This window comes from Chelon labrosus (assembly GCF_963514085.1).
Source record: "Chelon labrosus genome assembly, chromosome: 6".
NCBI classification, from domain to species: Eukaryota; Metazoa; Chordata; class Actinopteri; order Mugiliformes; family Mugilidae; genus Chelon; species Chelon labrosus.
The window spans coordinates 16,416,814-16,443,374 of NC_140342.1; the positions used below are offsets into that span (position 1 = coordinate 16,416,814).

The 26,561-nt window shown below is 40.9% G+C and overlaps 3 protein-coding genes across 4 annotated transcripts; all 3 read right to left on the reverse strand.

Annotated features, from left to right (window-relative positions):
- Nucleotides 1–1,349: 1,349 nt before the first annotated feature.
- On the reverse strand, nucleotides 1,350–3,276 carry gbx1 (gastrulation brain homeobox 1). Its single transcript, XM_084545669.1, has 2 exons — nucleotides 2,772–3,276; nucleotides 1,350–2,052 (listed from the first exon to the last, which is right to left on the reverse strand). The coding sequence occupies exons 1-2, from the start codon at nucleotides 3,220–3,222 to the stop codon at nucleotides 1,538–1,540; spliced, it is 966 nt and encodes a 321-aa protein (XP_084401795.1). The 5' UTR covers nucleotides 3,223–3,276; the 3' UTR covers nucleotides 1,350–1,537.
- Nucleotides 3,277–5,248: 1,972 nt separating this feature from the next.
- asb10 (ankyrin repeat and SOCS box containing 10) lies at nucleotides 5,249–13,868 on the reverse strand. 2 transcript variants are annotated; one of them, XM_084547474.1, is made up of 6 exons: nucleotides 13,853–13,868; nucleotides 9,066–9,588; nucleotides 7,695–7,962; nucleotides 7,066–7,570; nucleotides 6,428–6,541; nucleotides 5,249–5,972 (listed from the first exon to the last, which is right to left on the reverse strand). In XM_084547474.1, the coding sequence occupies exons 2-6, from the start codon at nucleotides 9,388–9,390 to the stop codon at nucleotides 5,787–5,789; spliced, it is 1,398 nt and encodes a 465-aa protein (XP_084403600.1). In that variant the 5' UTR covers nucleotides 9,391–9,588; nucleotides 13,853–13,868; the 3' UTR covers nucleotides 5,249–5,786. The 2 variants fall into 2 exon arrangements, with proteins under 2 accessions (XP_084403600.1, XP_084403599.1); XM_084547473.1 differs by lacking the exon at nucleotides 13,853–13,868 and adding an exon at nucleotides 11,116–11,174.
- Nucleotides 13,869–14,842: 974 nt separating this feature from the next.
- On the reverse strand, nucleotides 14,843–15,418 carry h2bk1 (H2B.K variant histone 1). The gene is made up of 2 exons (XM_084546603.1): nucleotides 15,262–15,418; nucleotides 14,843–15,161 (listed from the first exon to the last, which is right to left on the reverse strand). The coding sequence occupies exons 1-2, from the start codon at nucleotides 15,373–15,375 to the stop codon at nucleotides 14,925–14,927; spliced, it is 351 nt and encodes a 116-aa protein (XP_084402729.1). The 5' UTR covers nucleotides 15,376–15,418; the 3' UTR covers nucleotides 14,843–14,924.
- Nucleotides 15,419–26,561: the final 11,143 nt, after the last annotated feature.

Here is a 26,561-nt window from a genome sequence, read left to right on the forward strand (position 1 = left end):
CATGTTTTTGGAAATCAAAATTCAAGATACTCTCTCATTTGGGCCCATTCATATCCCAAGCTATTTTCACATTTTGTACAGTGTTATATTGTAATAATTCTCTACATGTTCTGAGTAAATATCAAATCAAATCTCTATGTTTTAGTTATATTAACATTTTAAACATACTTTGTCCAGTGGCCATTGTGTGATATAATATAACATGCCACAGAAACAACAACATTTGAGTCTATATACTTCCTCTTATTAAATTATTCTTGCTAATTCTTATTTTTTTGCAGGGTAGCTTTTGTACTGAGCTACCAAATAACACATTTAGTTGAGATTAGAATGATCTGCTGCCTCTTTGGGTCAGTTTAGTGGCAGGTAGTGAAGTTTATTACATTACATGTTGAGCCTAAGGAGGATCCATCAGTCCACTTTAGACAACATGGGCTCCTAAAGAGAAATCAATCACTGCTGGTATTTAAAAAAATAAATAAAAAAATTAAAAGATTCGTCTGCCTTTCAGGTTCTGATGTCTCTGAGAAAAAAATAAAAATAATAATGTGTAACTTCTTGTGATTAAATCTAACAGATGCGTAAAGGAGACATTACATCAATGGAAATATCCACTAAACTTTCCTGAATGGCCTGGCTGAAGCTTATTAAATATTAAAAACTATAAAAAAAATATCCCCAGATTTTCAGTGATGTTCTTTTTAAGTCCAGAAAATTATCGAAAATGCTGTCGTTTTGAAATTAATTAAAAATAGACTCTTATTGAAAATAAGTGTGATGTTTATATTTAAAATGGGCTAAATCATATCAAAAATAACCGTCTCACTACAGATCGCCTTTGTGTTTAAACGGTGTAGGCCACATTTTAAGCGGGATAAAATGATTTACATCCATTTTCTTTTTAAATTACTTTCTAAATAATAATAATAATGATTCAACCTGGATTCCAACTTTCGTATAAAGCGATTTATTAGGTCAATATACTTTACACTTGTCCCTTGTTTGGTTGTTATTTCCTTCACATCGTTTTTTTTTTCTTCTTCTTCTTTTCTCCACAAATAGCTGTCAAAGGTGGTTCTCAAACAAACAAACAAACAAAAAAATAAATGTAAAACGTCTTAAGTTACATGCAAAATGTGGTCAACAAATTGTACGAAACACAAAAACAAAAACAAAAAATCCGGGATAGCTTCACCAAATGAGGACATGCACATAACCAACAGAACGTTTTGGCCCCACATATAAATACTTAAAAAAATCTTTACAGTCGCATCCCATAGTGCCCATTTGTACCATTTTTTTTGTTTTGTTTTTTTACCGATTTATATTTACATATTCACACAACAATAAATAAAAATGACAGCATATTGCCAAATAACTGATCTGTCTGTGAGCGAAATCCTCTTCTCTGCTCAGTCTCACCTCTCAGACAAAATAACTGAATCCTCCTTTTTGTGCTTCATGCGTTCAACAAATCAGTAGAGTCAATGTAAGTGTTTTTATTAGTAGTATTTTTTTTTTTAATCTTCTTCTGAGTTCATGGCCTGGTCCCTTGCTCTATTTGTTGATGCTGACTCCTCACAGCGAACCTGTTGACGTGCACCGGGATGGGCACCACGATTTTGGGATTTCTCACCGGTTCCCCTGACCGGTTGTTGACGTTGCCGGCCTTGATCCGTTTCCATTTGGCCCTGCGGTTCTGAAACCAGATCTTCACCTGCACCTCGCTCAGTTTAAGTGCGTGCGCGATCTGGGAGCGTTCAGTCAGGGAAAGGTATTTTTTACAGTGAAACTCCTTTTCCAGTTCGAGCAGCTGCTCGCTGGTAAAAGCTGTTCGTCTCCTCCTGCTCTTCCCCGCTGAGCTGCCGGTCGGTAGCGCCTCCTGCGAGCCGGTTTTTAGTTTGCTCTTCTGGGACAGGGGGCCACAGTTGTTGCCGTCCGAGAAACTTTCGTTCTCGCTGTCTGCAGAGCTGTCCTCCCGGTCGCTGCAAACCGTGTCTGCGGATTTGAGGTCCAGCTTCTCGTCGTCTGAACTGTACAGTTTGGTCTCACCTGAAATGTGGAGAGAAAGAAGGAAAACGTTGACATTCAATCACTTAACAGCACAATGAACCTGCAAGTCAAACGAGACCATTACGCACGTCTTCAGACATCAGTCAGTGCGTATTTGGGAAGGCCGTGAGAGATAATAGGCAAGAAAATGATAAGAATAAAAAATAAAATTTAGAAAAACCCCTATTACTTTAAACTGGCAGCACAAGCTGAACTTATATTGGATCATTTCAGCTGCACCTAGTTGTTCTGTAAGTTTTCACTACAACTGGGTACGTTTTTGGCAACTTAGAACATATTAATATTTAATTTATACACAGAATCATTCTACTTATGTCAAAATTGGATTAAGCAGTCTCCAGTTCATTTTTAATAACATCCCCATGGAGATCAGTTCAGAAATAATTCCACATTTAGCCTGTTTCAATAATAAATGTGTGAAATAAAGCTGCCTCGTAAAGTTTACCCTTCATCCATCTGCATCCACAGGATTTAGACTATGATACATGGTGCATCGTTAATATTTCTGCCAACAAATAAAAGTGGCAAAGCTGTGCAAAGACACCTTCACTGTTTATTCCAATTCGACACCACCTTCAAAGACTTTCTCCAAGCATCAAAAACGAACTCTGCTTTATCGCTTTTTACGCACAGAGATAACGTTTTACGCGACAAAAAAACGATAAAGATGAAGTCGTAGTAAAACAGACTGAGCTTACCTGATATTGTTTGGAAAGTTTCCGAGAAGTTGAGCAGCTCTGAGCCCTTGTCTCGGCTGTGCAGCTCATCAGAGTGCGGACTTTCCTGTCTCCTCGCTCCCGGGTCTGCTGCGCTTAAACGGGGGCCAGGGAGCTCTTGCGGTGGGTAGAAACTGTCCGGGGGATCCGAGAAACTTGGCATCGTCGTGGTGAGCGCCACCATGGACGGCACCCCCTGTCCCAAGCTGGCACAGAACGTGTTGGTGAGCCGTCCCGCGAAAGAAGCCAGCGGCGCGAGTGGAGGTATACCAGACGATAAAGGCGAGTGGGATAAAGCTTGTGGGATAACCAAAGGTCTGTACGGCATGAACATAGGATAGCCCGTGTAGAGCAGGTGTCCCGGTCGGGGCTGAGGGGTCCCTATCAGGGAGTCGATTGAAAACGCCGTCCCTTGGCCGCCTGGTCTCTGCATTGTGCAGGCAAACGCGTTTATTTGGCGAAAAAAAACTTGACGGCAGATGTCCTCTCCTCGGCGACGCGCAAAACTTTCAGTTCAAAGGCAGAGTGAATTGAAAGTAGATCCTGTGCCGTGCTGTCATCCCTGGGAGTGGACTGCCTCTCCGGATCTCTGCACTCTATATGCGTGAGTCACTCGGGCGCTTTGTTGTGTGCCCCAGCGCTACCTTTTCCCTCTTATTTGTCACACACTGAGACATAAACACACGCTCTCTCTATCTATCTACCTCTCCCCTCTCTCCCAACTCCTCCTTCCGCCCCTCTCCGCTCAGGCACCGTGTGTGTGTGTGCGAGTGTGTGTGTGTGTGTGTGTGTGTGTGTGCGCGCGCAGGAACAGAGGGCGAGAGCGCATTGGTTATCATCTGCAATACAAGAGGAATGAAAAGGGGGTGTTTCCCTGGGGGCTCATCCATCTTCCTCAAATTACGCTTCATTTCCTTATTCAGCCTCTGACTTTTTGGCCGTCTTGAGAGGCGGTAGTTTCCCAGTGGAGACCAAATAGACGAGTCGCACCCCCCAGCCCTCCTCCCCTTTTGCCAGGTTCACCATTGACTGCAAAACGGTGTGAGAGACTGTTCCAGCCCTTCCCCTTCTATAATCGTTGACCACACCAACCCAATCAGCTATTATTAATTTTGATTGATGATAAGTAATTACTCCGAATTCAAGGGACAGCGTAAAACAACGGTGGCTTTTGTTGGAATATTGGGGCCGATGGGCATCAGAGTCAGGAGGGAGGAGAGGCAGATGTTTCTCCGCTCGCCGTGCCTTTCTCCGCGGCTTAAAAACAATGCGTTCGGCTTCAGAAAAAAAAGAAGTGCCGCAACAATTGTTCCCCGGAGAGCTACTCCGAGCGAAATTAGATCCAGATAAAAGGCGTTTATGCGAGGTCAACTGCAGTGTGGACGCTGCGGGCACGGACGCACCGTGGCCAAAGTCAAATCTGAGCGGATTTCCACTTTGTTTGAAGTCGAGGGAATTTATTTTAAGCGCTGTGAAATCATAAACGATTACAGATCAAACGTCAATTAAAATATCTTCATTTTTTTTTCCTTTTTAAAGTTAAATAACACATTTTTTGCTCTGCGTTTTGGGAATAGTAATTTGCCCCCTGATCAAAAATTCATGTAGACAGAGAGAGAAAGAGAGAAAAAAATCACTTTTCTCTTTTCTTTAAGCACTGGTTTAATCGCAGATCATCTCACCTTTTAAATGGCAATGGGGACTGATGATGATTAGCCCTATTGAGTCCTGGGTGCCCGGGCTCTCCAACTGGTCGTCTGATTGCATGAGGACATAAACATATCACCACCGACTCTGATTAGCAGTGGAGGGCCAGGCCAGGCTAATTCTTGTAATTGCAAGTGACTTCAGCAGCACCTCTCTTTGATCTACTGAAACCATTTGCCCAGCTCCTCTACTCCTCTCTTTCTGTCTGAGCTGTTCTGACGGTGCACTGCTCATCTTCACACTTTGTATTAACGAATTTAGTCACGTCAAAGAACATTCACAATCCCAGTCTTTTATTTTCTTTAAAAAAAAAGCTTGAGATGGGTCTAATAAAACATTATTCCAACAACCTGATGTCACGAAAGGCATATTTAGATAGTTTTTTCCAGTTAAAGTGAATTGACAAAACACATATGGAAATATTAATGTGAAGGCTACATGTCAAATATAAAAACAACAGATTTTTTATATTTTTTTTCAGTTCAGTGAAAGATTTGAATAAACTTTCTAAATTAAATGACCGGATAAAAGAAGAACCTTTTCATAATAAAAGCACAAATTACAAAACGCCGTTTAACCCAATTATTTAATTGAATTTAAATCACTTTCAAAAACTTTTGTAAACTTAATTGCTTCTTGGATATAAAAAAAAAATGTTCGTTGTTTTTTAAACATAAATTGTTACTTGCTATTTTTCCACTTTTATATTTCCAAGATCACGTAGTAATCGAAAACCAACCAGTAAACACTAAGTAGCAGAAACATTAGAGCCATTTCTGGGGGAACAAAAAAAAAGGAAATAATAAGAAAAACATTGAGCAGATTACACGGTCTTGGCGGAACATTTTATTTCATATCAAGCTCTAGCTTTGATACAAATCAATCATCTCGGTGGGAATAAGCAGTTACGCAAATATTTGATGGCAGTCCTCGATGTACAACACGTTCCCTAATTACTGTGCGCATTAACATCAAACTACGACAATCGTTGTGTATAAAATTACAAGTTAGCCTCTTTATCATCAAGTGCATAAGTAAAAAAAAAAAAAAAAAAGTCGTGACAAAAAAAATAAATAAACATATAAAACATACAGCTGCATACCTAATATATATCTGATCAGCTCTGGTCTATAGCTCCCTCTTGTGGTGCAAACTCAAACATGTTAGTGTGCTGAAGCATTGATTTAGAATAAAATAAATCAACATGTAAAGCCTGTGTCTACCTGAAAATATGTCATTATTTGTTACTTATCATTATTACTAATGTTGGTGTATAGTTGAGAAGTGTTTTCAGTGTATATACCCCCTGTACTCCAGCAGCAAGTAATTCTTAATGAAGGTAGGCAGGTCAAGTTTAGGGACCACCTTGTGTAATCGGCCCGCCAGGAAGGTCCTGAGCCTGCAGCGTGCCAAGTGCTGCAGGGAGCGAGGAGTCATCTCCAAGGAGAAGATCGACTCGTAGAACTCTTTGTGCTCCTGGTTGGATGAAAACACAGATTAAGTTCATTTGGTAAAGCACTGATATCTCATCTTTATCAAAATGAATAAGAGAATTACTATTAGCTATTCTGGATATTCACCAATTACAAACGTAATTAAAGTATTGTAGTCTATTGCTAATAGTCCTTCCTGCAATCTGAGATATTTATTGACTTTGCTCTTTGATTAGTGTGTTATTTAAATGCCTCTTATATAAGAAAAACTACACAAACTAAACATCATAGCCACAAACTATCTAATAATATTTAATTTGCATGGTTTCTATTGGAGGATTTTTAATTATAGTGCTGTTGAGATACACTAGCATAAAACATGTAACATCTGAGGGCATGAAAATAAAATAAAAACATCCGAGACGAATATACAATTCAAAGAAATATAAAAATAAATGATTAAACCCTATTCATCAGTTAATAACTTAAAGAGCTTGCCTTAAACACTTCTGCAGACACGGACTCAACCCACGCGTCTGTGACTTTGAGGTGACTGTAGGCATTCAGGAGAACCTCAATGGTGCGTGGAGACGCAGAGCAGTGCTTCAAAACCTAAACGGTACATAGCGGCTCAGAGGAAAGCAATAGGATGCATACAATCATCATTTAAGTTCATGAGCAAGCGTGTGACTCCATAGAACTGAAGAAATAAAGTAATTAAACACTTGTGAAATGAACAGATTGGTCTTCCCTCCAGGGGTTTAACTGGAAATTATGCAATTAGTGCTAATTAATCTCCTATTAACACTTGCCTAATTAGGAACCAGGCATTTTGTCTAGTGCACGTGGGTTCACTGATAGTTGTAGTCTGTTTCCCGCAGAGAGTGCAACACTTCATGTTGTGTCATGGAATGGTAATGATTTGGATGTGAAGTTGTGAAGTCTGGAATATTGCAACGAACTGCGTTGTGTTTCAAGACTCGTAGTCAAGGTGTTACATGTGCTAATTATGCAAAATGAGCCACCTTGATGAATAATTGGTTCATACTGTAAATACAGTATATTATTATAAACCAATCAGGACTGAATTAGCCCATATTAGACGCTTGTGCATGGATTTATCTTAGGTTCCCTACCATGGGAAGAGCGCCAGGCCACACCCGAATAGAGCCATGGTTGAGCAAAGAGCGGACGATCCTCTCGGGATGATGGGAAACCTTGTAGCACACCACCTTCAGGATGTTGTGCATGGGAGCTTCGCCGCCGTAGTCCATGTCGTTAACACTGGCACCGTTAGCCAGCAGCATATCCACTATGTCTGGATTTACATTCTTACAGGACATGTGCAAAGGAGTGCGTTTGTCCTGGTCCATGGTGTGGATGTCGGCCCCTGCACCCAGCAGCATCTGGCACACCTTGAAGTAACGCTCCAGGTCCTTTGCCTCCTGTGGTTGCGAGCAAGCAGCGTTCAGGGGTGTGAGGCCCTCGTCGTTCTGTTTGTCCACGGCGGCTCCATAGCGCAGGTAGAGCTCGGTGTGCTCTGGGAGACCGTTCCTGGACGTCACATGTAGGGGGGTGTCATCCTCATCTACAGTGCGCCCATTGATTGTTGCGCCATACTGAAGGAGATACTTGGCACATCTGCAAACACAAATGCAGAATACAGTTTAAGCTACACACAGAATGTTTTGTTTTGTTTCTTGCACACTTTCTCCATTTGGTGGCATTGTTGATTGAGTATGAGGAACTGGAGTACTTTACTCACTCAAGGGATTCAGGGCTTCTACAAAGGTGCAAGGGCATTAGGCCGTCTTCTGATACAGCATTGGCGTTGGCGCCATGCATCAGCAGCAGTTTGGTGCACTCCGGCTGGCAGTTTTCACAGGCCTCGTGCAGGGCAGTGGTGCCACCAGGTGCCAGTTCTACGTTGGCCCCGCGTTGCAGCAGGAGGCTCAGGCAGTCCGCGAATCCTCGACCAGCTGTGATGTGAAGTGGCGTCGTCAGCTCCTGCTCATAAGTCAGCGACCACAGTCCTGCCAGCAGAGAGTATAAAGGCCACAAGATCAAGCCTTAGCGCCGCTGTTAATAAGCGTTGCGAGGGATTTGTTTTAGTTAATTTAGAACAGACATTCTGTCATGCACACTGCTCTCTGATGTAAATTACACTATAGGCAAAATTGAAAATCAAAAGTGCTGGAAAACCTACTCAAGCCTCTGTAGTTAAACCTGAAATTCTTCCATTCCTCTATGTTGCTGGTGTCAAAAACAGCGTCAATGATGGAGCCATACTCGTCGTCGTCCACAATGCTGAGAACAGTCAGCGCGTCGCCAACAAGCAGTGAATTCCAGAACTGCAGAACACAACCCGTGGCCTTGGCCGTGGCGATCACGTCTTCACGGTAGTTCTTTGGCTTATGCCACTTTATTTTAGGTGCTACATAAGCCATGGTTATTTTTTTTTGGTTGTGTTGTTTCTCTTGTAGAAACACTTATGTAGGTTGTTTGTGCAGACAGGGCTATTTCAGGGAGGTGTTATGTGATATTTTGGCTGACCTGGTGAACCTCGCCAGCGCAGCTTCATTGGAGCCAATGGCTGCGTATCACATGCAACCTGCCTATTTTTCCAGCTATTGCACTGAAATCAATGGACAAAGTGCATTTGGATTAAAAGAAAAGAAGTAACACATTATTATGCTGGATAGACATTATAAGCAATGTTGCCAATTTTACGTTATAAATTCGTCCAGAATTCTAACTTACAGCCCTCAACAAGCCATTGCAAGACTAAAAATGTTTGTCTTTTCCCAGCTTATCTAGTCTTCAATGGAAGGGCCGTTATTGAATCTAATGGATTAATATTCTGTTGCACAAAACAAACAGGTGACTCCCAGGTCCCTGGTTGACATAGTCACGCTTCTATAAATATCGCCTTGTGCTGCTTCTATAAATATAGTGTTACTGCGTCTTTAAATACTAGCTTAGCATGAGATGCATCCCACCCATGTTGCTCAGTTACATATTCTAGTGATTTTAAACCAACACAATTAATGTCTTTTTGTTAAAATAGTTATTTTTGGATGTCCAATCACATGCATTCATAAATAGATTCCTAATGAAGACAGATGTTGTCTCTTACCTTCCCCTCTGGGGACCCATCGCATGTCCCCTCCCTGTGGCTCAATGATGAGGTTTGCTTTGGATCCTCTAGGAAAAAGGCGCTGCATAGCCTCCAGGTCTCCTGTATACAAAGCGTTCTGGATGACCGCATCTTGGCAGACGGCTGGTGGCAAGGCAACGCTGGATCTCAACAGCGCTCTGTCCATGGCCTCCTTCCTCAGCATGTAGCTGCTGAGGTGATGGGAGGCAAGCTGCCTCTTGTACTTGTGCCTCTCCAGCATGTCCTTGTCAAGTTCAAGTGAACGCAAGGCCGTGGGTGAGAAGACAAAGCTGCCTCGCGACATGCTGAATGGCTTGCCTCTCAAGGAGAAAAGTGGTTGTGTTAGATGTGTATGACTAAGTGGGGGAGACTGTCTAGAAGATGCCAGTCCCTCTGTTTCTGTTGTCGTTTCACCCTCTCTGGCTGGTGTCCACTTTGTGCCCGCCGGCTGTTCATAGGGTTGGTTCACAGAGTTGTTTTGATATTCGGCATGAGACCCTCCCTGCAGTGTGACAAGTAATGCTATTTTTATGTCTCACATGCAGCCGCTCAAGCCTCTCCTGTCTGCCTGCAGCAAAGTTAAAGCCATGAAGGCTCTCTGTCAGGCTACAAGTATCAAATGAGTGGAATAAACCCAAGCTCAGGCTAGTGCTTGTTGTTTTTCGGTGTGATCACACAATATTTGCATTCATTTACACATTTTTAGTAGATAAAATCCCAAATTTTCAGTGTTTCCACCTCTTCTACTCTAAAAGTACAAAGAATAAACAGTCGATAAATGGTCACTTTTAAATTAACAATTAAGTTCAAAACGTATTAAACATTTGGCAAACTTTTAAGGTCAAATATTGCCTTGACATTTTTCTTAGAGAAAGAGCAAATAAGAAAGCCTCTGTGAGTAGCTTGCAAAATGTCTTTTTGTGCTCAGGGTTTTTTTTTTCCCCCTTCCAAGAGCTTTAATGGATTTTATGTATCCACATGGCTCCCTGCATTAGAACATTAGGCTGAATGACTGGCAACCGCTGTGTCACTCTGCCCCACGTGTAGTGTTCTGATGGCGGAGGGACGGCGCATAATTAAGCCTCTTAAGCCTACTCGCTAGGCATCTGACAAACATCTCTTTTGACTGATGGACGACCATTTTCCAGGGGTAGAAATTCCACCCGGTAGCAAAACACATCTTTCAGCTGTGTAGACACAAAGGATAGATTTTCATAGCTCTCAAATGTGACCCAGAATGGACAGTTTTGAGATTTTAAACTAATTAATATACGTATTTAATGGATTAAAACGTTATATTTTAAGGGGGGAGGATCTTGTAGTCCATGGAGATGTCTGCAAGCTTGGCAGAGAGCAAGGCTTGCGCCACAGGTGGAGAAATACATGATACTGACGAAGAGGTTTTACCTTCTTCCCCATTTGAAAACACAGAAGCATGGCTGCCTCTCATCTGTACCTTAACGACTGTTCTGGTATGGAAATCAAGGTCATTTATTTTATGTTACAGTTTGGTAATAGATGCCACATTAAACTGAAGGCGAGTAAGAGTTTCAACTTTGAAAACACACATTACCAGAGAGAGACTAGGAATATTGTTTTTGCGGCTGGAGTACATCCTTTTAAATGATATACATAATGAGTTTATAATATGCATCTGGGCTACCTCCTCTCTACTTTGATGTCTTCCAAATGGCCCGGGTGTCATCAGCAAAACATGTAGGCACTTTCCCGCCTCATTGACTCCCAAATGTATTTTAAATATCATTCCTGGTAACGCAATTATTTAAAACGCTGAACTAAACACTTACTAATGGGGAAAAAGACAGCCACTTCGATAAATTCATTTCTCAAATGGTGGGCATTCGTGTTTTTTTTTTCGTTTTTTTTTCTTCCTCCCTCTCTGTGGAGCGGAGGCAACTCTGATGACAACAACGGAAAAAAAAAAAAAAAGAAGCAGCAGTGGTAACACCCCCTGCCCTCACAGCCCCCCGTGGACATATTAAATCTTTGGTTTCTTCACATTACCCACCAGTAGCTGCCTCTCCGAGGTTTTCTGCATTGTGGTCAACAGCCTTCCTTTCCCAAGGCGGTAACAGGCTGGACATCAGCACCGGCGCTGATGAGAGCGAAGCACTTCATTTATGCAATCATAGGCAATTAGTTCCCTCTGATTATGTGGCTCTTAATGCTATTTTGAGTACTGTGCCACACAGTAATACAGAAAGAGATTAAACTATAGCCCTCCCTCCACACTGAGCAGTCATTTAATATACTGAGAACATAATGAAATGTACACAGTAATTACAGTAATATTAAATGCTAATGGGTTTGCAATTGGATCTGCTGTTAGTTTAAGACAGTGTCAGAGCACCCAAAGACAGTCTAAGTTTGGAGAGAGCACCACCAGGCCATCAGAGCACTCAGGTACTCATCAGGTGTTCCAGTATTTTCATGATTCGTGTGCTATTTAATCTTATTCTGATCAGGAGAAGCAAGATCATGTCTGGCATTTGGGCGACTGTGTGCTGGTAAGAGAGCAATTAATACGCAATTTACACATTTCAGATCACATTTAGGGAGATAAAGAAGAAACCGGGTGTGAAGTTTGCATTTTGGCGGTTGAAATAACTGGTAGGTCGCCATGGAAACGTGGTAAGAGATAATGAGCATGCTTAATTGGCTGCTGGCGATATCTAAAGAGGAGCTCGTAGCTGCATTTATGCATTTGTGTACTGGCTCCGATTTACATCTACACAAGTATGATATTGTGGTCCATGGGGTATTAAGTTAAACACACACAGTCTGCTTTGAGTATCTGATGCTATTAAAGCTCCTTTGATGACCAATCAACATTGGTTCACTTCCATACACGCTGCTCATGAGAGTCCACAACAGGGCTTAGACAAGGTGCCTTGTTTGCAAATCTTCCCCAGAGCTCATCACAATGCTCGAGATGTTGGTGAAGAACCTAAATGAATTTATAGAGCCTTGAATTGAACAGTAGCTCCAAACTATTCAGTGGGAGCGTGATTACTTTTTCTGTACTCTTTTAGCTCTGAGCCCCTCTACCTCTAATGTATTATATCGGTCTTTGCAGATTCCAATTGTCTCTCAATGCACTGATCACCACGCAAATAGCCCCCTGTTTCATCATGACAATTGAGAGGTTCATATTTCAACCTAATAGTCCTGTATAACTTTAACCATCTATCACAACCTCATTTCATTGCGGTTGCAGTTAATACGCGCTTCCCTGCCAAGTGGAACATTTTCTAATGATGCACTCTCACATGAAAACAAGGCAAGCCATCCCGGGCTCTGCATCACTCACTAATGCACCCATCCATAATGTGTTCATAGCAGTCTGCCTAAAGGAGACTGCGACGACTACCACTAGGCACGGGCATGAGAGGGGATATGGGGAAGGTTGCAAGATACAAAACCTAAATGGCTACGATAATCATGAACAAAGTCACTGCCATCAACGACCGAATCACCCCTCATAATAACATCTGTAGATTTCATATCATTGCCAAGAATGCTGGGAAGCATCTGAAATGGGAATCTCAACAATAACAGTCAGTGGTGGGAGTCACATTCAGCTGCATTATCACAGGGAGCCTGGCTTTGTAGGATGTTGATAAGTGCATTCTAATAGGTGTATGTAAAGCCTGATGTAAACACCGTCCTAATTACAGAGACCTTTATCAGTTGCTCCATTTTATGCAGATTGAACTGATGCAAACGCTAGTGTCATTATCCCGTAATCAAGTACTATTCAAGTTGAAGGTGCTGTCTTCTACAAAACTGATTAAAATGCATAACACGGATACAATGTGGCATTACTTCCTCTGTTCGTTTACAAATATGTCCAGTTTTTAAGCTAACTGGATAATAAGGGTTTGCCTGAACCTCATCAGAAAACGATTACCAAAAAAATCTGAATATTGCTGTATTTTTTAATGTAAGTATACTAAACAATGTTTGACATGCATGTGATTGTTACTTTTTTTAAAAAATAAATAAAAATGTATCTGATTTTTCTCAAACTGAAAAAATTAAAATGGAAAAACTCCAAGTTGGAGAGTGCTATGGCAAATAGGCTACATTAGAAAACAAACAAATAACACAACCCCCAAACCAGAACAAAACATAACATGGTTTTTTTGTTCAGATCTAATTTACCCATATCAACCCTTAAATTCCAAATTAAATATTGGAAAAATATAATATTAAATTTTTCTACTATAAAAAACAAAAGTCATAAGTCTTGCGTACAATAATAACGTTATATCCTGTTGATATTGTTGTTTTGGACTACAAATGTAAAGGTTAATGTCACTTCCGGTCGCCATCTTCATTTTAACAATCGTAGTTTAGTTTCGTAGATTATTTGTTTGGGAAATGTTTTCAAATTACCTGTTAATATAAAGCAACACTTTTTTTGTTTAAAAGCATGGCATGTATCAAGACGGTACGTTAACATAACAACTGTGACGAATATTTTTAAATTTTGAGGTTAACAAGTTGTTAGGCTACTAACCTTAGCTAGCTACAGCCAATTTAGCTAGCTAAGATAACTGATAGCTAGCGTATCTAAGCTAACTAATAGCTAGCTAATGTTAGCACCCAGCTAGCTAAGCTAACTGATAGGCCAGCCCCGTTTGCGAACTTTTACCTGTATTATTTGAGGTCGTACTGTATCTACTGGCTCTCATGTTTATGAAGTCTCGATTCATAATATGAAAAACTCAAGTAGAGATTACCTGAGTGACAGGAACTAAACTCTGATCAAGCTCTGTTGCTCTTTTCAACGTCGCAGCCACCTGTTTAATCCCCCACCTGTCTGTGCTGCTGTGCTCTCACTGCATCCTCCTTTATTTGTGTCAGGAAACACAGGTGCATCCTCTGATTCTGGCCCGACGAGAATGGATGAGGATGATATACATTTTTGAGGCAGGTATAAGAACTCAAAGAGATGTTTTTCTGAAAAAATGGACATAGGTATTTACATCTTAAGCATATTTTGCATGCCGTTATTAGAATGATAAGGCTATAGAAACATATTTTAATTTTTCTTTATCTTCTAAAAAATTATGTTCGTGCATATTCTGGTAATATTACTGACAAAATACACACACGTGGGAGTTTATTTCGTGCACCAAGCTCAAACAAATATTCTGTACTATCAGTACAGTTTATAGTACTGAAACGTTGCTCTGGTAATTTTTAGATGTGGACATTCTGCATATGGTGCAATACAGATGTTTACAGTTTATAATTTAAGTGGGTTGGGTGGGATATTCAATATAGTTCAGAAGTCAAAAGTAGCAGACTGCTGTTTTGATTTACTTCCATAAGAATGCAGTTAAAGAGGGGATTTCTTGTCTTAAGACACTTTTTTTTACCTAAATTGCAAGCCACAAGTAAATCCAGGTATTGCAAGGATAAATAAATCATCACACTGCAGGCCACGTGCATGTGGGTTGTTCTAATAATGTACACGTCCTCAATTTTGTTTGCACAATGGGACAATAAATCTCCAGCTAATATGTGTAATAAAGATAATCCTTTAATTTATCCCACAGCTTTATATATGCTGAAGCTAATTACTGTGAATATCATACACAGTGGTGGTCTGACAAAACTCATGGAAGTTGCAAGTCTGCAAGACTTGACAGATGTGCAAGTACACCATCTAGTGGTCGATACCGACATTTTTTCGCTGGTGGGGGAAAAAATGACAAGAAAAAAAATCCTCTTTGTGCATTTATTGAAGCTTACAAAACCATTTATTGACAGGTTTGAAGTCCTTGCCATATGCGTGCGCTGAAGTTTTCACTTGGAGCTGGTGTACTTGGTGACCGCCTTGGTGCCCTCAGACACGGCGTGTTTGGCCAGCTCCCCGGGCAGCAGCAGCCTCACTGCGGTTTGCACCTCTCTGCTGGTGATGGTGGAGCGCTTGTTGTACTGGGCCAGCCGGGACGCTTCCGTGGCGATCCTCTCGAACAGGTCATTCACGAAGGAGTTCATGATGCTCATGGCTCTGCTGGAAATCCCAGTGTCCGGATGCACCTGAAGGCGTTTGCGTGTTTGCGTGTGTGGAAAATGGGGCGTTTAAGACGGGGTTAAGGAAAACGGAAACAAGAGAACTCGTCGCGCTTTCTTCACCCACCTGTTTCAAAACTTTATAGATGTACATCGCGTAAGTCTCTCTTCTTTTGGCTTTTCTTTTCGCCTTTTTCTCCCCAGAGCTTTTCCCTTTCTTTTTGGATATATCGTTAGCCATGTTTGAAGCGTCAAAGTCGAGTAGTTTAGGAGTGATTATCCCAGTTTTGTGGCTCGCCTTCAGCTGTTTATATAGTTTAGCTTAATTAGCGACTCATTTAATTCACCTGCTTTGCTTTTGGAGCGGATATGACGAATTAAGATGAACAACCGCTGCTAAAAGGCATCTCAAACATGCATTTATTCAGGCAAGTAACGCTTTTGTTTTTTGCCTTGAAGTCTTTCTTCCACCTTGAGGCGTTTACACTGTTGCACGTAATAAATGTCTCCACTAGGTGGCGCACTGGTATTAGTTTTAAAAGCTCGGTAAAAACTGAAAAGTGGAGTAGCATTGCTGCTTTAAATTCCACTGTAAACCACTTTAATCTCCCATGTACCTCATAAAATGTATTACACCTGTGGGAAGGCTTAAATATTACAAGATTTACTGGTAAACACTTTTAAGCAGCGTTTGCAGTCATGTCCACCGTTCCACATGTGGGCATGTGCCTTCTTTAGACAGATTAATATACACTGAGGCTGTGCTCATTAAAAATGTATGGTATTATGAGCAGGGCTGGATTAAAGCGCTCACCCCAGCCCCAAAAGCCCCAGGTTCATTTTGTCCAATTTCACTCTAACATAATGGATTTTGCGCTGTAGCCTGGGCGGCACAGTGGCGCAGCGGTCGGGGCTGCTGCCTGCAGGAAGAGGGGGAACCTGCCGGCCAGGTGGAGCCGTGTGGTGGAGTTTTAAATGCAAGTGGCCCAGTGTGGATTATCTCTGGGAGCTTACTCCCACACAGTCCAAAAAATATACAAGTTTAGTTGATTGGTAAAGTGCCCGCAGGACACCGATTAGACTCCAGTGACACTAAAAGCATAATGGATAAATAAAGTGTCTAGATTTAACAAAAGAATACTTTATTGTTTAAATAAAACTGCATTTATTTGGTGCGTCGGCTATTTTCTCTCTCCTCAATCCTATTTGCCTGTAATTGCAAATGTCAAGCAGTATTTTAGTTCTGTGTCAACGCCCTTCACAAAATAAAGTTTGGGTGTGCTCCCAAACATAAAATCAGTAAGGGTACGGTGCTGGTAGCTGGTGATTGTTGATTGTTTTCTTTGCCCTCTTGCTTTTGTACAAAGAATTAGTTTGGTTTTAGTTGGTGTTACTGTGGTGTATGATTGTTGGAGCAGGGTTGTATATTTACATATCTTACATATCTTAATTTACATATTTTAATCTCACGTCTAACCATGGACTCCTTGTAGAACTTCCCAATACATGTAAGTTTTACATGCTGATAGGCCTTTATATATATGTTTTTATTTAGGCATTCTTGTTGTTTTATTTGGGATGAAAACATGACATCTTAACATGTTAGGAGTAACAGCTTATCTTTTTTTCTAGTTATTTAATAGCATGTTCGAGGACCAATTAGAAGCTGCTGTAACTATAAAACATCTCAGCTACTGACTTTAACTTCACTGTCTTTTATCTTTCAAGCAGGGCTTTTACTTTTTATTCCTTCCCACAATGTTATTGCATTTTTGTCGGTTTGGTTGAACATAAAGTGAGATATTTCCTAGCGCTAAAACACACTACTAAAGATGTTAGACAATAATACAATTGAAAAATGTATCCATCTTGTCTGATCCGTTAGAATATACTGGAGGTCCTGGCTCCTGCTTCACCAGCATTTTATCTGTTTGATCAATGAGATCCAAGGCGCTGGAAAGAAACTGAACACAAATGCCTTTTATCACGCATCTCTCTAAGCGTTAAAGGTACTGTCATGCTCATTCATTTATATCATGCCAAAGGTCACCATAGTTGTACTGTCTCTAAGCATGCATGCATTTTTGAGATGCATCCATTTAATTTACAATCTTACGGTAGCTGAGTAGTAAATCCGACTCTCGGGAAATTTACACTGGACTTATTTTTTAAAAGTGTCTTTTCAAGCTGCAGATATTTAGAGCATAGTCCACAAAAAATCTAGTCACTAAATCTGTTCTCCTGTGCTCTTAATATTTTATGCACTGATCAGCCACAACATTAAAACTACTGACAGGAGAAGTAAATAACATTGACCATCTTGTGACAGTTCAATTTTCTGCTGGGAAACGATCGGGCCTGGCATTGGTGTGGATGTTACTTGGACATGTACCACCCACCTAGACCACCAACCCCACCCCATAGCAATGACACTCCTTGATGACAGCAGCCATCCCCAGCAGGATGCAGCCTGACACAGACACACACACAAAAACAGTTTAGGAACAACTAAAAAAAAAAACAAAAAAAACATGAAAAACAACACATGGTGCTGACCTGGCCTCAAAATTCACTAGATCCCAAACTGATCAATTATCTGTGGGATGATCCACAGAGGACCCTCCCCTCAACCCATAGGACCCAAAGGCCCCCACTAACAACATTCTGCTGCCAGACACAACAGGACCCCCTCAGAAGGACCATGTCCATTCTCTGATGAGTCACAACTGTTTAAAGGCACAAGGGAGACCTACACAATATTAGGAAGGTGGTTTTAATGTTGTGGCTGATTGGTGTATATATTTTGCCTATGCGATGTGAAGTATAACAGTCTACAGCTGAAAAGAAACCCATCCAGATTATTTGTCTTCAACGACTCTTTTGACATATCCTCACTGTTATTAAAAGTTTTTTTTTCCCCAATTTGAAATGGGTATATTTGTGGCAATCAGTGACCCATCAGTGTTACCATTTGTATCATTAGTGCCAGTTCTCCTCCTAATACATTGCCAGTCCTGTGTTTTGTGTCCAGGGTCCTGAACCTTTTCTTCCCCTGTCACTTTTGTTCTCAACAAGCACACATTGAGCACTAGTTTACTTCTGAATAGGCCCTTACTGCATTTATGCAAGGTCAGTTGCAACAGCTGCCACACACATTTAAAACCACCCATTGATTATGAAGGTCCATCTTTTTCTCTGTTGTCTGGCAGATTTTGTCCTGTTTGGCTGCTTCATCTGTGAAGAGAAGAAGGAAAAAAAAAAAAGGTGAGTGCGTGCACATCTGCTACATCACTAAATCTGCTCGACTGCCACAGAAAACGAAGAATGTCGGCTGTTGTGTTTATCACAACCTTTCATATCAGACATATTGCGGAAGGCTCTGAGAAGTGTTTGTTTTATTTATTATTTTCTGCAGGATTTGTAGCCTAATAGAACAAAGCTTGGCTTGGTACCAGCAGTGATAGATCTGTAGCTGCCAAATGCACAGGTTGAGGACCTTGAGGTCAACCTTGAGGACAAAACAGCATTCAGTTTATGTTAAACAGTGAACAAGTGCAGTAGAGGTTTGCATTAATGATTCACTTCCACCTTTTTCTTATAAGAATTCAAAAACTGCTCTGAATGTGTTAATGCAAACTTCTGAATCTTGTATAAATGATACCAAAGTGCTTCGATGCTGGGGCAGTTCTAAAGGTTTTCTGGTGGTTTTATTGCATCTTCATACTGGCACTGCCTCATCCAGTCCAGTGCTGCATCTCTGCTGCTCGTTCCTTAACTTGGTGATATATGTGCTCTTAAATGCCAGCTGCTTTAATGCTGCGTTCAGTTCCTAACAGGGTAATCTGTTCTGTGAGGTGCTTTTTGAAAATCTGCATAACTTGTGCTTCACAAAGAATGACTTACTGTAATTGCTCCTTTTAGCTCTGCATCTTATCGGGGCGGTTTGCTTGTCACACAGATTTTTGCTGAACTGCAGTAATTATAGCACATTACTTAATATCCAACCCCATTTAGAGTCACACAGAGAGTAGGAACGACTGTGCTGTTCTATTTTTACGTTCACTTGTCATATTGGGTTTAATTTTTGTTTAGAGCGCAGTGTTTTTCAAAAGGTTGGGAGTTTTGTGGACAGCATACACAAATCAACCAGGGCGGCGGTATGAATCACATTGTTAGTAAATATACATTATGTACCCTCCAATTTAAACTACAGCAATCACCCTGATAATCTTGTACAGTCAGAACACAACTGATATAAATGAAGCATTTCTCTTTCCTCTCATTCTCAGGAATCTTGGTTTCAGTTTGCCTTCACATTCGCATTTGGTCACATTCCCGGGATTGCTAAACAAAAGTTTTTTATCCAAAATAACGCTTTTATGTAATAATTAATACACAGAGCACTACTTCGAAAATAAATGTTATTTGTATTTCAGTTGGCAGTGACTTTTGCACAGGCCCCGTGCACCACTAGAAAGTGTGTTTTTACAGAAGAAAGAACACGATCTTTTCCTAAACTTAACAAGTTTGGTTCCCTAAACCTGAACCAAACAGGGGTGAAAGTAAATAGAGAAGCAGAACTAAAGACATCAGTGAGTGATAACAAGCCTGCGCCCTCATACAAGTCATGATCAGTGTAACAGAGAAATTTGAAATTGAAATCCATCTACACAAATTAGTTAATTATATTTTGTTACTGTTTCACAGATTATATTTTGTTACTGTGGTGCAGGGAAGAAAGATAATCCAAACTGAGATACATTATTTTCAAACCTCTAAATCATTAAATAAATGGGATATTTGTATCCATGGACGCTATCGAATACAAAACATGGAAATGTAAGCTTAGTGTCCAGGGTTAGGGTTATGGATATATGATCAAACATGGAGAACAGTGGAAGTGAACAGATTACAGTCTGAAAAGTCATTTTATTTAGTATTGTGTCCAGTAAGTGCACACATAAATCATTAAGTTGTTAAATCATAACAACAGAAGCTTGTGGCTCTTGTTTAGATTCATTAGGGATCACAACCCTGTAACCGCTAGTGCAGTTTAACGTCATTATTTATAATGGAATATCAGGTTGTCTTAAATTCATATTAATATGCTTTTTTAAAACATATCTGAACTAGTTATTATGACGCTCATTGCGTTGTGTCAGTTATAGCACAGAGTCCTTAACCCAGATCTGACGAGCCTCAAATATTACCCCTCCTTATTATTCACTGCATTATGCTGTGCATTCTTGAATACGGCAATCTGCAACGAAGCCTGCTGGTATGAATTTGGAATAGAGGTTTGCTAATGTGTACACGGGACGCCGCTACCAAAATGTAAAGAGAATGGAAATGAATGCAGCGTGAACAGGATTTGCATTCTTTTACTGTACGTGGAAATAGAATGCAGATTCATGCAACAGTGTTGATGAAAATCACTGTAAGTTAGATATTTAGCATGTATCAAGATGTAAATAAATATTTGTATGTGTATTCTAATTAAATGTTCTGCTGGTAAACTTTTGGCCCTGGCATTCGTGTGGATGTTACAGACCAGACCAGGCACCCCCACCCCATAGCAATGACACTCCTTGATGGCAGCAGCCATCCCCAGCAGGATTCAGTCTGACAGAGGCACACATGCAAAAACAGTTTAGGAACAACTCAGAAAACATAAACATGAAAAGCAGCACAAGGTGTTGACCTGGCCTCCAAATTCACTAGATCCCAAACTGATCAATTATCTGTGGGATGATCCACAGAGGCCCCTCCCCTCAACCCATAGGACCCAAAGGGCCCCACTAACAACGTTCTTTTGCCAGACACCACTGATTAAAGTCTTACACGGTTGTCGTGATCAATTAAGTATAATTGAAAATATATTTTGCCTCAAACCGCTGACTCCTGTCCTTTGACCACTTAGCTGCAAGTGAAACAATTGATTGTTGAGCTCGATGGATTTATGGGTCACTTTTTAAAGATGTTAAACTGCATTAAGCCTACAGTCTTCATCCTGTACGGAAATTATGAAATAAACATGTAATTCGCTGATTTACGCTGCTGGTTAACTGTTTCTGTTTTAAAACTGGAGTTGGTGTGTGCTCTGCAGTACATGGATTTAATGTTACGTGTCCATCAGCGGAGAACAGCCCTTCTGCTGCAGCATAAGTACTGGGGAAGGGCCATTGTTATTCAAGGTGCTGTACAGATGCAGGGCTTTCCAAATGAAACCGACCATACACACACAGTTATTTTCTTCGCTCCACCGCTGCTGGTGGAAGATTTGCAAAGTGCTACAGTGTGTGTTGGTGGGCCTGTTGGATTAGCTCAGTGTACTGCTTTTACAAAGTATTCGCAAAATGCTGAACTTCTCGCAAAGTTAATTATTTAGTTAATTATACTAAAATAACTTTTAGCATGTTCCTACTTTTTATTGTCCGGGGGCTTTACTACGCCCTTGTTGTTGAGTTCCACCATTTTTGGTTTTATGAGAATTGCAATTATGTGAAATTGTTTTTTTCACTCACAGGATACAGGATACGTAACCTCAGGGGTATGTAAGGTCAGGTTGTAATCAACCCCCAGCAAATACACTCCACTCCACAACCAGGTCCAGTCCTTTGGGATGAGCTTGAGTGTGGATTGCTTAACTTGTGCTGATGCCTTTTCACCAAACAGCAAAATTGGCTTCAGTGTTCTTCAGTGCAGCGAGCACTACAGTCTAGTAATGACTTCTTGTCACTGTACACTAGTATGTATAAAGTACCAGGAGCCCTCAGCCAATTCCATGCTCTGTTTCTGTTTTAGACAATGTCGTGACTCTGTGCTGAAGGATTTTTAGTTTGTCAGTGTTTGTTGGCCTCGTTGACTTGCAGTACTTGGCACTGTGTATGAATGAAGACACATTAAGACTCAGTGAAGGTCTCGTGTGAGAAACGGGCGCAGCGTCATTCATCACTATGTCTTTTTTAGCACATTAATCATTTTCAATCAGGCGAATACAGAGGAGTGCAGCTGAAGTTCATACATTCTGATATATGGATAGAATAGCAAGTAAACCACTAGATTCAGACATTATAGTTGAATCAGTGACATTTTGACAAGGGGTAGAATTAGATATATTTGAGGCGTCATAGTGTTATGAGTTCTTAAAATGTCTTAATCCTGTTTTGTTTGTTGTCTTTTTTTTTTTTTCAAATTGTACCTCACTGTAACAATGTATGGCTGACATTGCCTATCTCAGTTTGCAGATTTGCAGAAAGTTTTTTTTTTTTTTTTTATGAATAACATACCTCTGTGGTATTGTGGGTAGTGGTTGCTATGGTCCCCTGTGCTTGGTTACTAAGGCAGAATATTGATTAAATCCTGAAGGGCTCTGGTTTTATCCTTGGCAGTTCACCTATTGTTATGATAATAAGCCGTCCCCGGGTAGCCAATGAGTGATAATCTTGTTTGGTCCTAGGAGAAATTAAAATGTCTCTCAGCGTGGTGTGGTGAACTTTTAACCCCAATAAAACCACCGACTCCATTACTGGTCAAGCCCTAAACTCCCATGTAGTCACGCATGACGAAGCATGTCCTAGGACTGCTTTAGCCAGACTGTGGGATGCTTTTGCAAACACACTACTACTTCAAATGAGAAAAAGGGAAAAGAATTCACCCTGTCATAAGAAATTACTAAATCTAATGATATTATGATTTATTTTTTTTAATTAAGAAACACTTAAAATATGCATTTGTTGTCCTTCTTTTGTTATAAAAACGTGAAAGTTTGGACATTTCTAGAACACTGTATGACACCGTTTATTTATTACACATGTTAATACCATAAACATGCAACCTGTGGCATTCTTTGCCGGCAATCATGTTGACGACAGAGCGGCAGTTTAGAGAATATAACGCGGTGAAGGTGGTGTCCAGATTGAGACTTCCCTTGTGAGCACAGACACACAAGCAAAGCAGCCATTCAGCAGTGGGATGGATCCTGACTACTAAAGAGGAAGAGGGAGAGAGAGGGAGACTGAAAGAGAGAGAGAGAAACGGAGAGAGAGCGAGAGAGCAAGAAATGGGGGAGTGGTGGGAGAGAGAGAGAAAGAGAGAGGAAGCGAGAAAGAGAGTGAAAGGCTCCACACGGCAGAATATAAATCTGTATGTTATCAGGACTAAAGCTTTGGGGTCTTGAAGCGGCTTTAGTGGTTATGCTGGTGGGGGGCGGCCATAAAGCATCAAGAGGTGGTCCTTCTTATTAACTGAGGATCTGTGCAAATAAGGAAGTGGAACCCGCGGAATCTGTGAACGCCGGCTGTCAAGCACATTGGTGGGCTGGTCGGAGGTCTCTGACCCCCTCATTTTCCTTTCTGGAAGAAAAAGCGAAGAGCAAAAGAGGCACGAGGGGAAAAAGGAAGAAGGTGACAGCGAGGGACTAGTGAGCCATTTCTCTCTTTATTACCTTCATTCACAAAACCATTGCATCCCATTATCACAGCGATGTAGAGGCATTCTCTGCGATTGGCGGAGGAAGGGTCCCATTGACTGCTGAGGCTTAGCACCTCTCTCCAAACGCTAGCCCTTTTCATTGCAGTCTCCCCCCTCATCTCGCGCTCTATTCCTTGCGTCTCTTCTCTCTTTTCTTGTATTCTTGTTCCTTTTCACACCACTCAGCAATCAGGAGGCATTGCGTTTTGGTAGAAGTGGGTGTTTCTCTCATTGTGTTTGGTGGCGCTACAAAGGACAGCTGAGCAGGGAGTGTGAGAGGCAGCTTTGGAGATAATAAAACAGCAGCCTGAAAGGAAAGGGGGGACCTGGGACAACAGGAACAGCTGACAAACCGATGGAATGCGAACTGTGATGAAGAGAAAACTGTTACAGAGACTGACAACCATTTCAAGGAAACTATTTATTGACAACATTGCCACTTCCTTGAGGAAATAAAGAAGCAGTGTACCAAACCAACACTCCTCGCTGAATTCTGTTGTTCCTGTTGCTAAGCAAAGTCTCTAACCTGAAGTGCTTTGGAAGATAGTGCTGAGCATCACTCTACAGCCATGAAAGGAAGCTCAGAGGAAAGCATTGAAAGCGTCAGGCCCTCCAACCTGCAAGCTTTCGCTAACATTTCCACCCTACATGGCATGAGTCACATATTCGCCTATGGGCACATGACATTCCGTCGATTTCTTTGGACTCTTTCATTTCTGGGTTCTCTAGGCTTATTGATGTTGGTCTGCATGGATCGAGTGTCATATTACCTGGAGTATCCTCACGTCACCAAACTGGACGAGGTGGCGGCGACAAACCTCACCTTCCCAGCAGTTACCTTCTGCAACCTCAATGAGTTCCGCTTCTCCAAAATCACCAAAAATGACCTCTATCATGTGGGAGAGCTCCTGGCTCTCCTCAACAATAACTATCAAATAGCAAACCCACACTTGGCTGAGCCCGAGGTTCTCGCTGCCCTTAAGGATAAGGCAAACTTCCAGAACTTCAAGCCCAAACTGTTCAACATGACTGATTTCTATAACCGAACAGGTCATGACATCGGTGAAATGCTACTGCAGTGCACCTTTCGAGGAGAGGATTGCTACCCAGTGAACTTCTCCACAGTAAGTAGCCAGATGCTCTCATCTTAATGGTGTAATTCTGCACACTTGACTGGTGTTATTTTTCCTGCAAGATCTGACCGCCTGTCGCTTTCTTTTACGTTCAGTTCAGTTGAGACTCAGTTTCAATGTGACCTGTGCGGTGTATTTGAAACGGACACTTGGCGTCAGTACATTTGCTACTGTGAGATGGTTAATATTGTGGTTGTTGTTTCTGAAGTGTTATGAATGGTTAGAAAAGCCGTTGTTGTCGGTGCTGCTTTGCTTTCTGTGGCTGATGTTTGTTCTGAGAGCAGCGAATGCATAAAAAGTTGTGTTAAGGGTAAGAGTGTCATTAGTTGCTCAGTGGTCTCTGAAGGCAATTTGGCTTCCAAGAGGACAGAAAACATTTTGTTAGGTGTCGTATGTGTGTGTGTGACTATCCCTGCATCTGGAGAAAATGCGTTTTCCATTATGTGTGGTTACATACACAGTCTAAGGATGGACACAAGGCTTTTAGTAATGTAACATATCCTCTTGTAATGTTGCTTGGATTGAGGTTTGTGCCTAAGTATTGCTTTGTTTGGGCCTCTGTGTCAGTTGTCAGTATTATTCAAATATTTATCAGTGTTGTCAGCTTCAAATAAGTAATTTCTCAGTTGTCATTTCGCTGTAACAGATTATTTTCCTTTTAAAAATGTTGCAGAAATTGACCTTAAAAATCATTCAGAAAAGGTGTTTTAGGGCTTTGATCCATTGCACAGTCCACTTGGCAATCACTCATAACTATTCTGTCATTGTATACAGTATGAAGAAGTTCTCAAACGCCAGTGTGTTTTCTTTTGGCTGTATGCTATCAGTACATTTATATTAATTAAAAGACCCTGATAGTTCATAACCAATTCACAATGAGGCAGAACTGAAAAGTCAATTAGTGACGTGAACTTGGCCCCAACGCTGTTTCCGGGTGATGTGAAGTAATATAGCTTAAAATATCTGAACACAAATACAGCAGCTGCTTCATAATGTGCACTGTGAAAAGTGGCTGTATACTCTTAATGAGTGGCGCTTGTTCAGGGAGTGCGACTATGCTATATTAAATAACTGTGCTATTTGTGCTGTTTGTCTGGAATTTGTGTGTGTGTTGTGATCATGTTCCAAACCCTTTTCCACGTTATGCAGCCTTTGTTCTCATTTTCTGAATACAAGATTAAGTTCACTCTGACAGCATACATACCATTATCCGATTTTATTTTAGTGAAATACACACACAATAAACACAGACCAGTAGATAGAAAAATAAATATGCAGCCTAGGTATGTGCAGCACTGCAATATCACTTGTTTGTGTTTTACATCCATCCCTTACTTTAAGGCATGCTTATTATTCTCCCTGTGCCTATGTCCTGTATCCCATCTCTTAAAGTGCATGTTTGATGGAGTACCACCCAACTTACTTATCTCCGTTCTCAAAAATACCATCGGTTATCTGCATCGTATCTTTAATCAACCCTGAAAGAAATCCCTGGAGATGGCCAGTTTTTAAGTGACTGACTCTGCAATCTTCAGCGTTGATCAAAGCTCTTCTTAGCTGTAGGAAGAGATAAAAAAAAAAAAACACTATATTGATTTTGCTAATTTTGCTATTTAGTCTTATTTATTTCTTTTTAGTTTGCCTTGCTAATATTAGGAAATGGGAATGTCTTCATTTACATGTTTCTTTCCAAGCAGCACTCGAGAGTGTCTTGAGAAACAAATCATTCATGGGAAGCTAATTGCCGTTGTATTGCTTGATTGAAAAAATGCTTGCAGCATCAAATGAGCTGGTAGAATATATTTTTTTTAAATGAATTTTC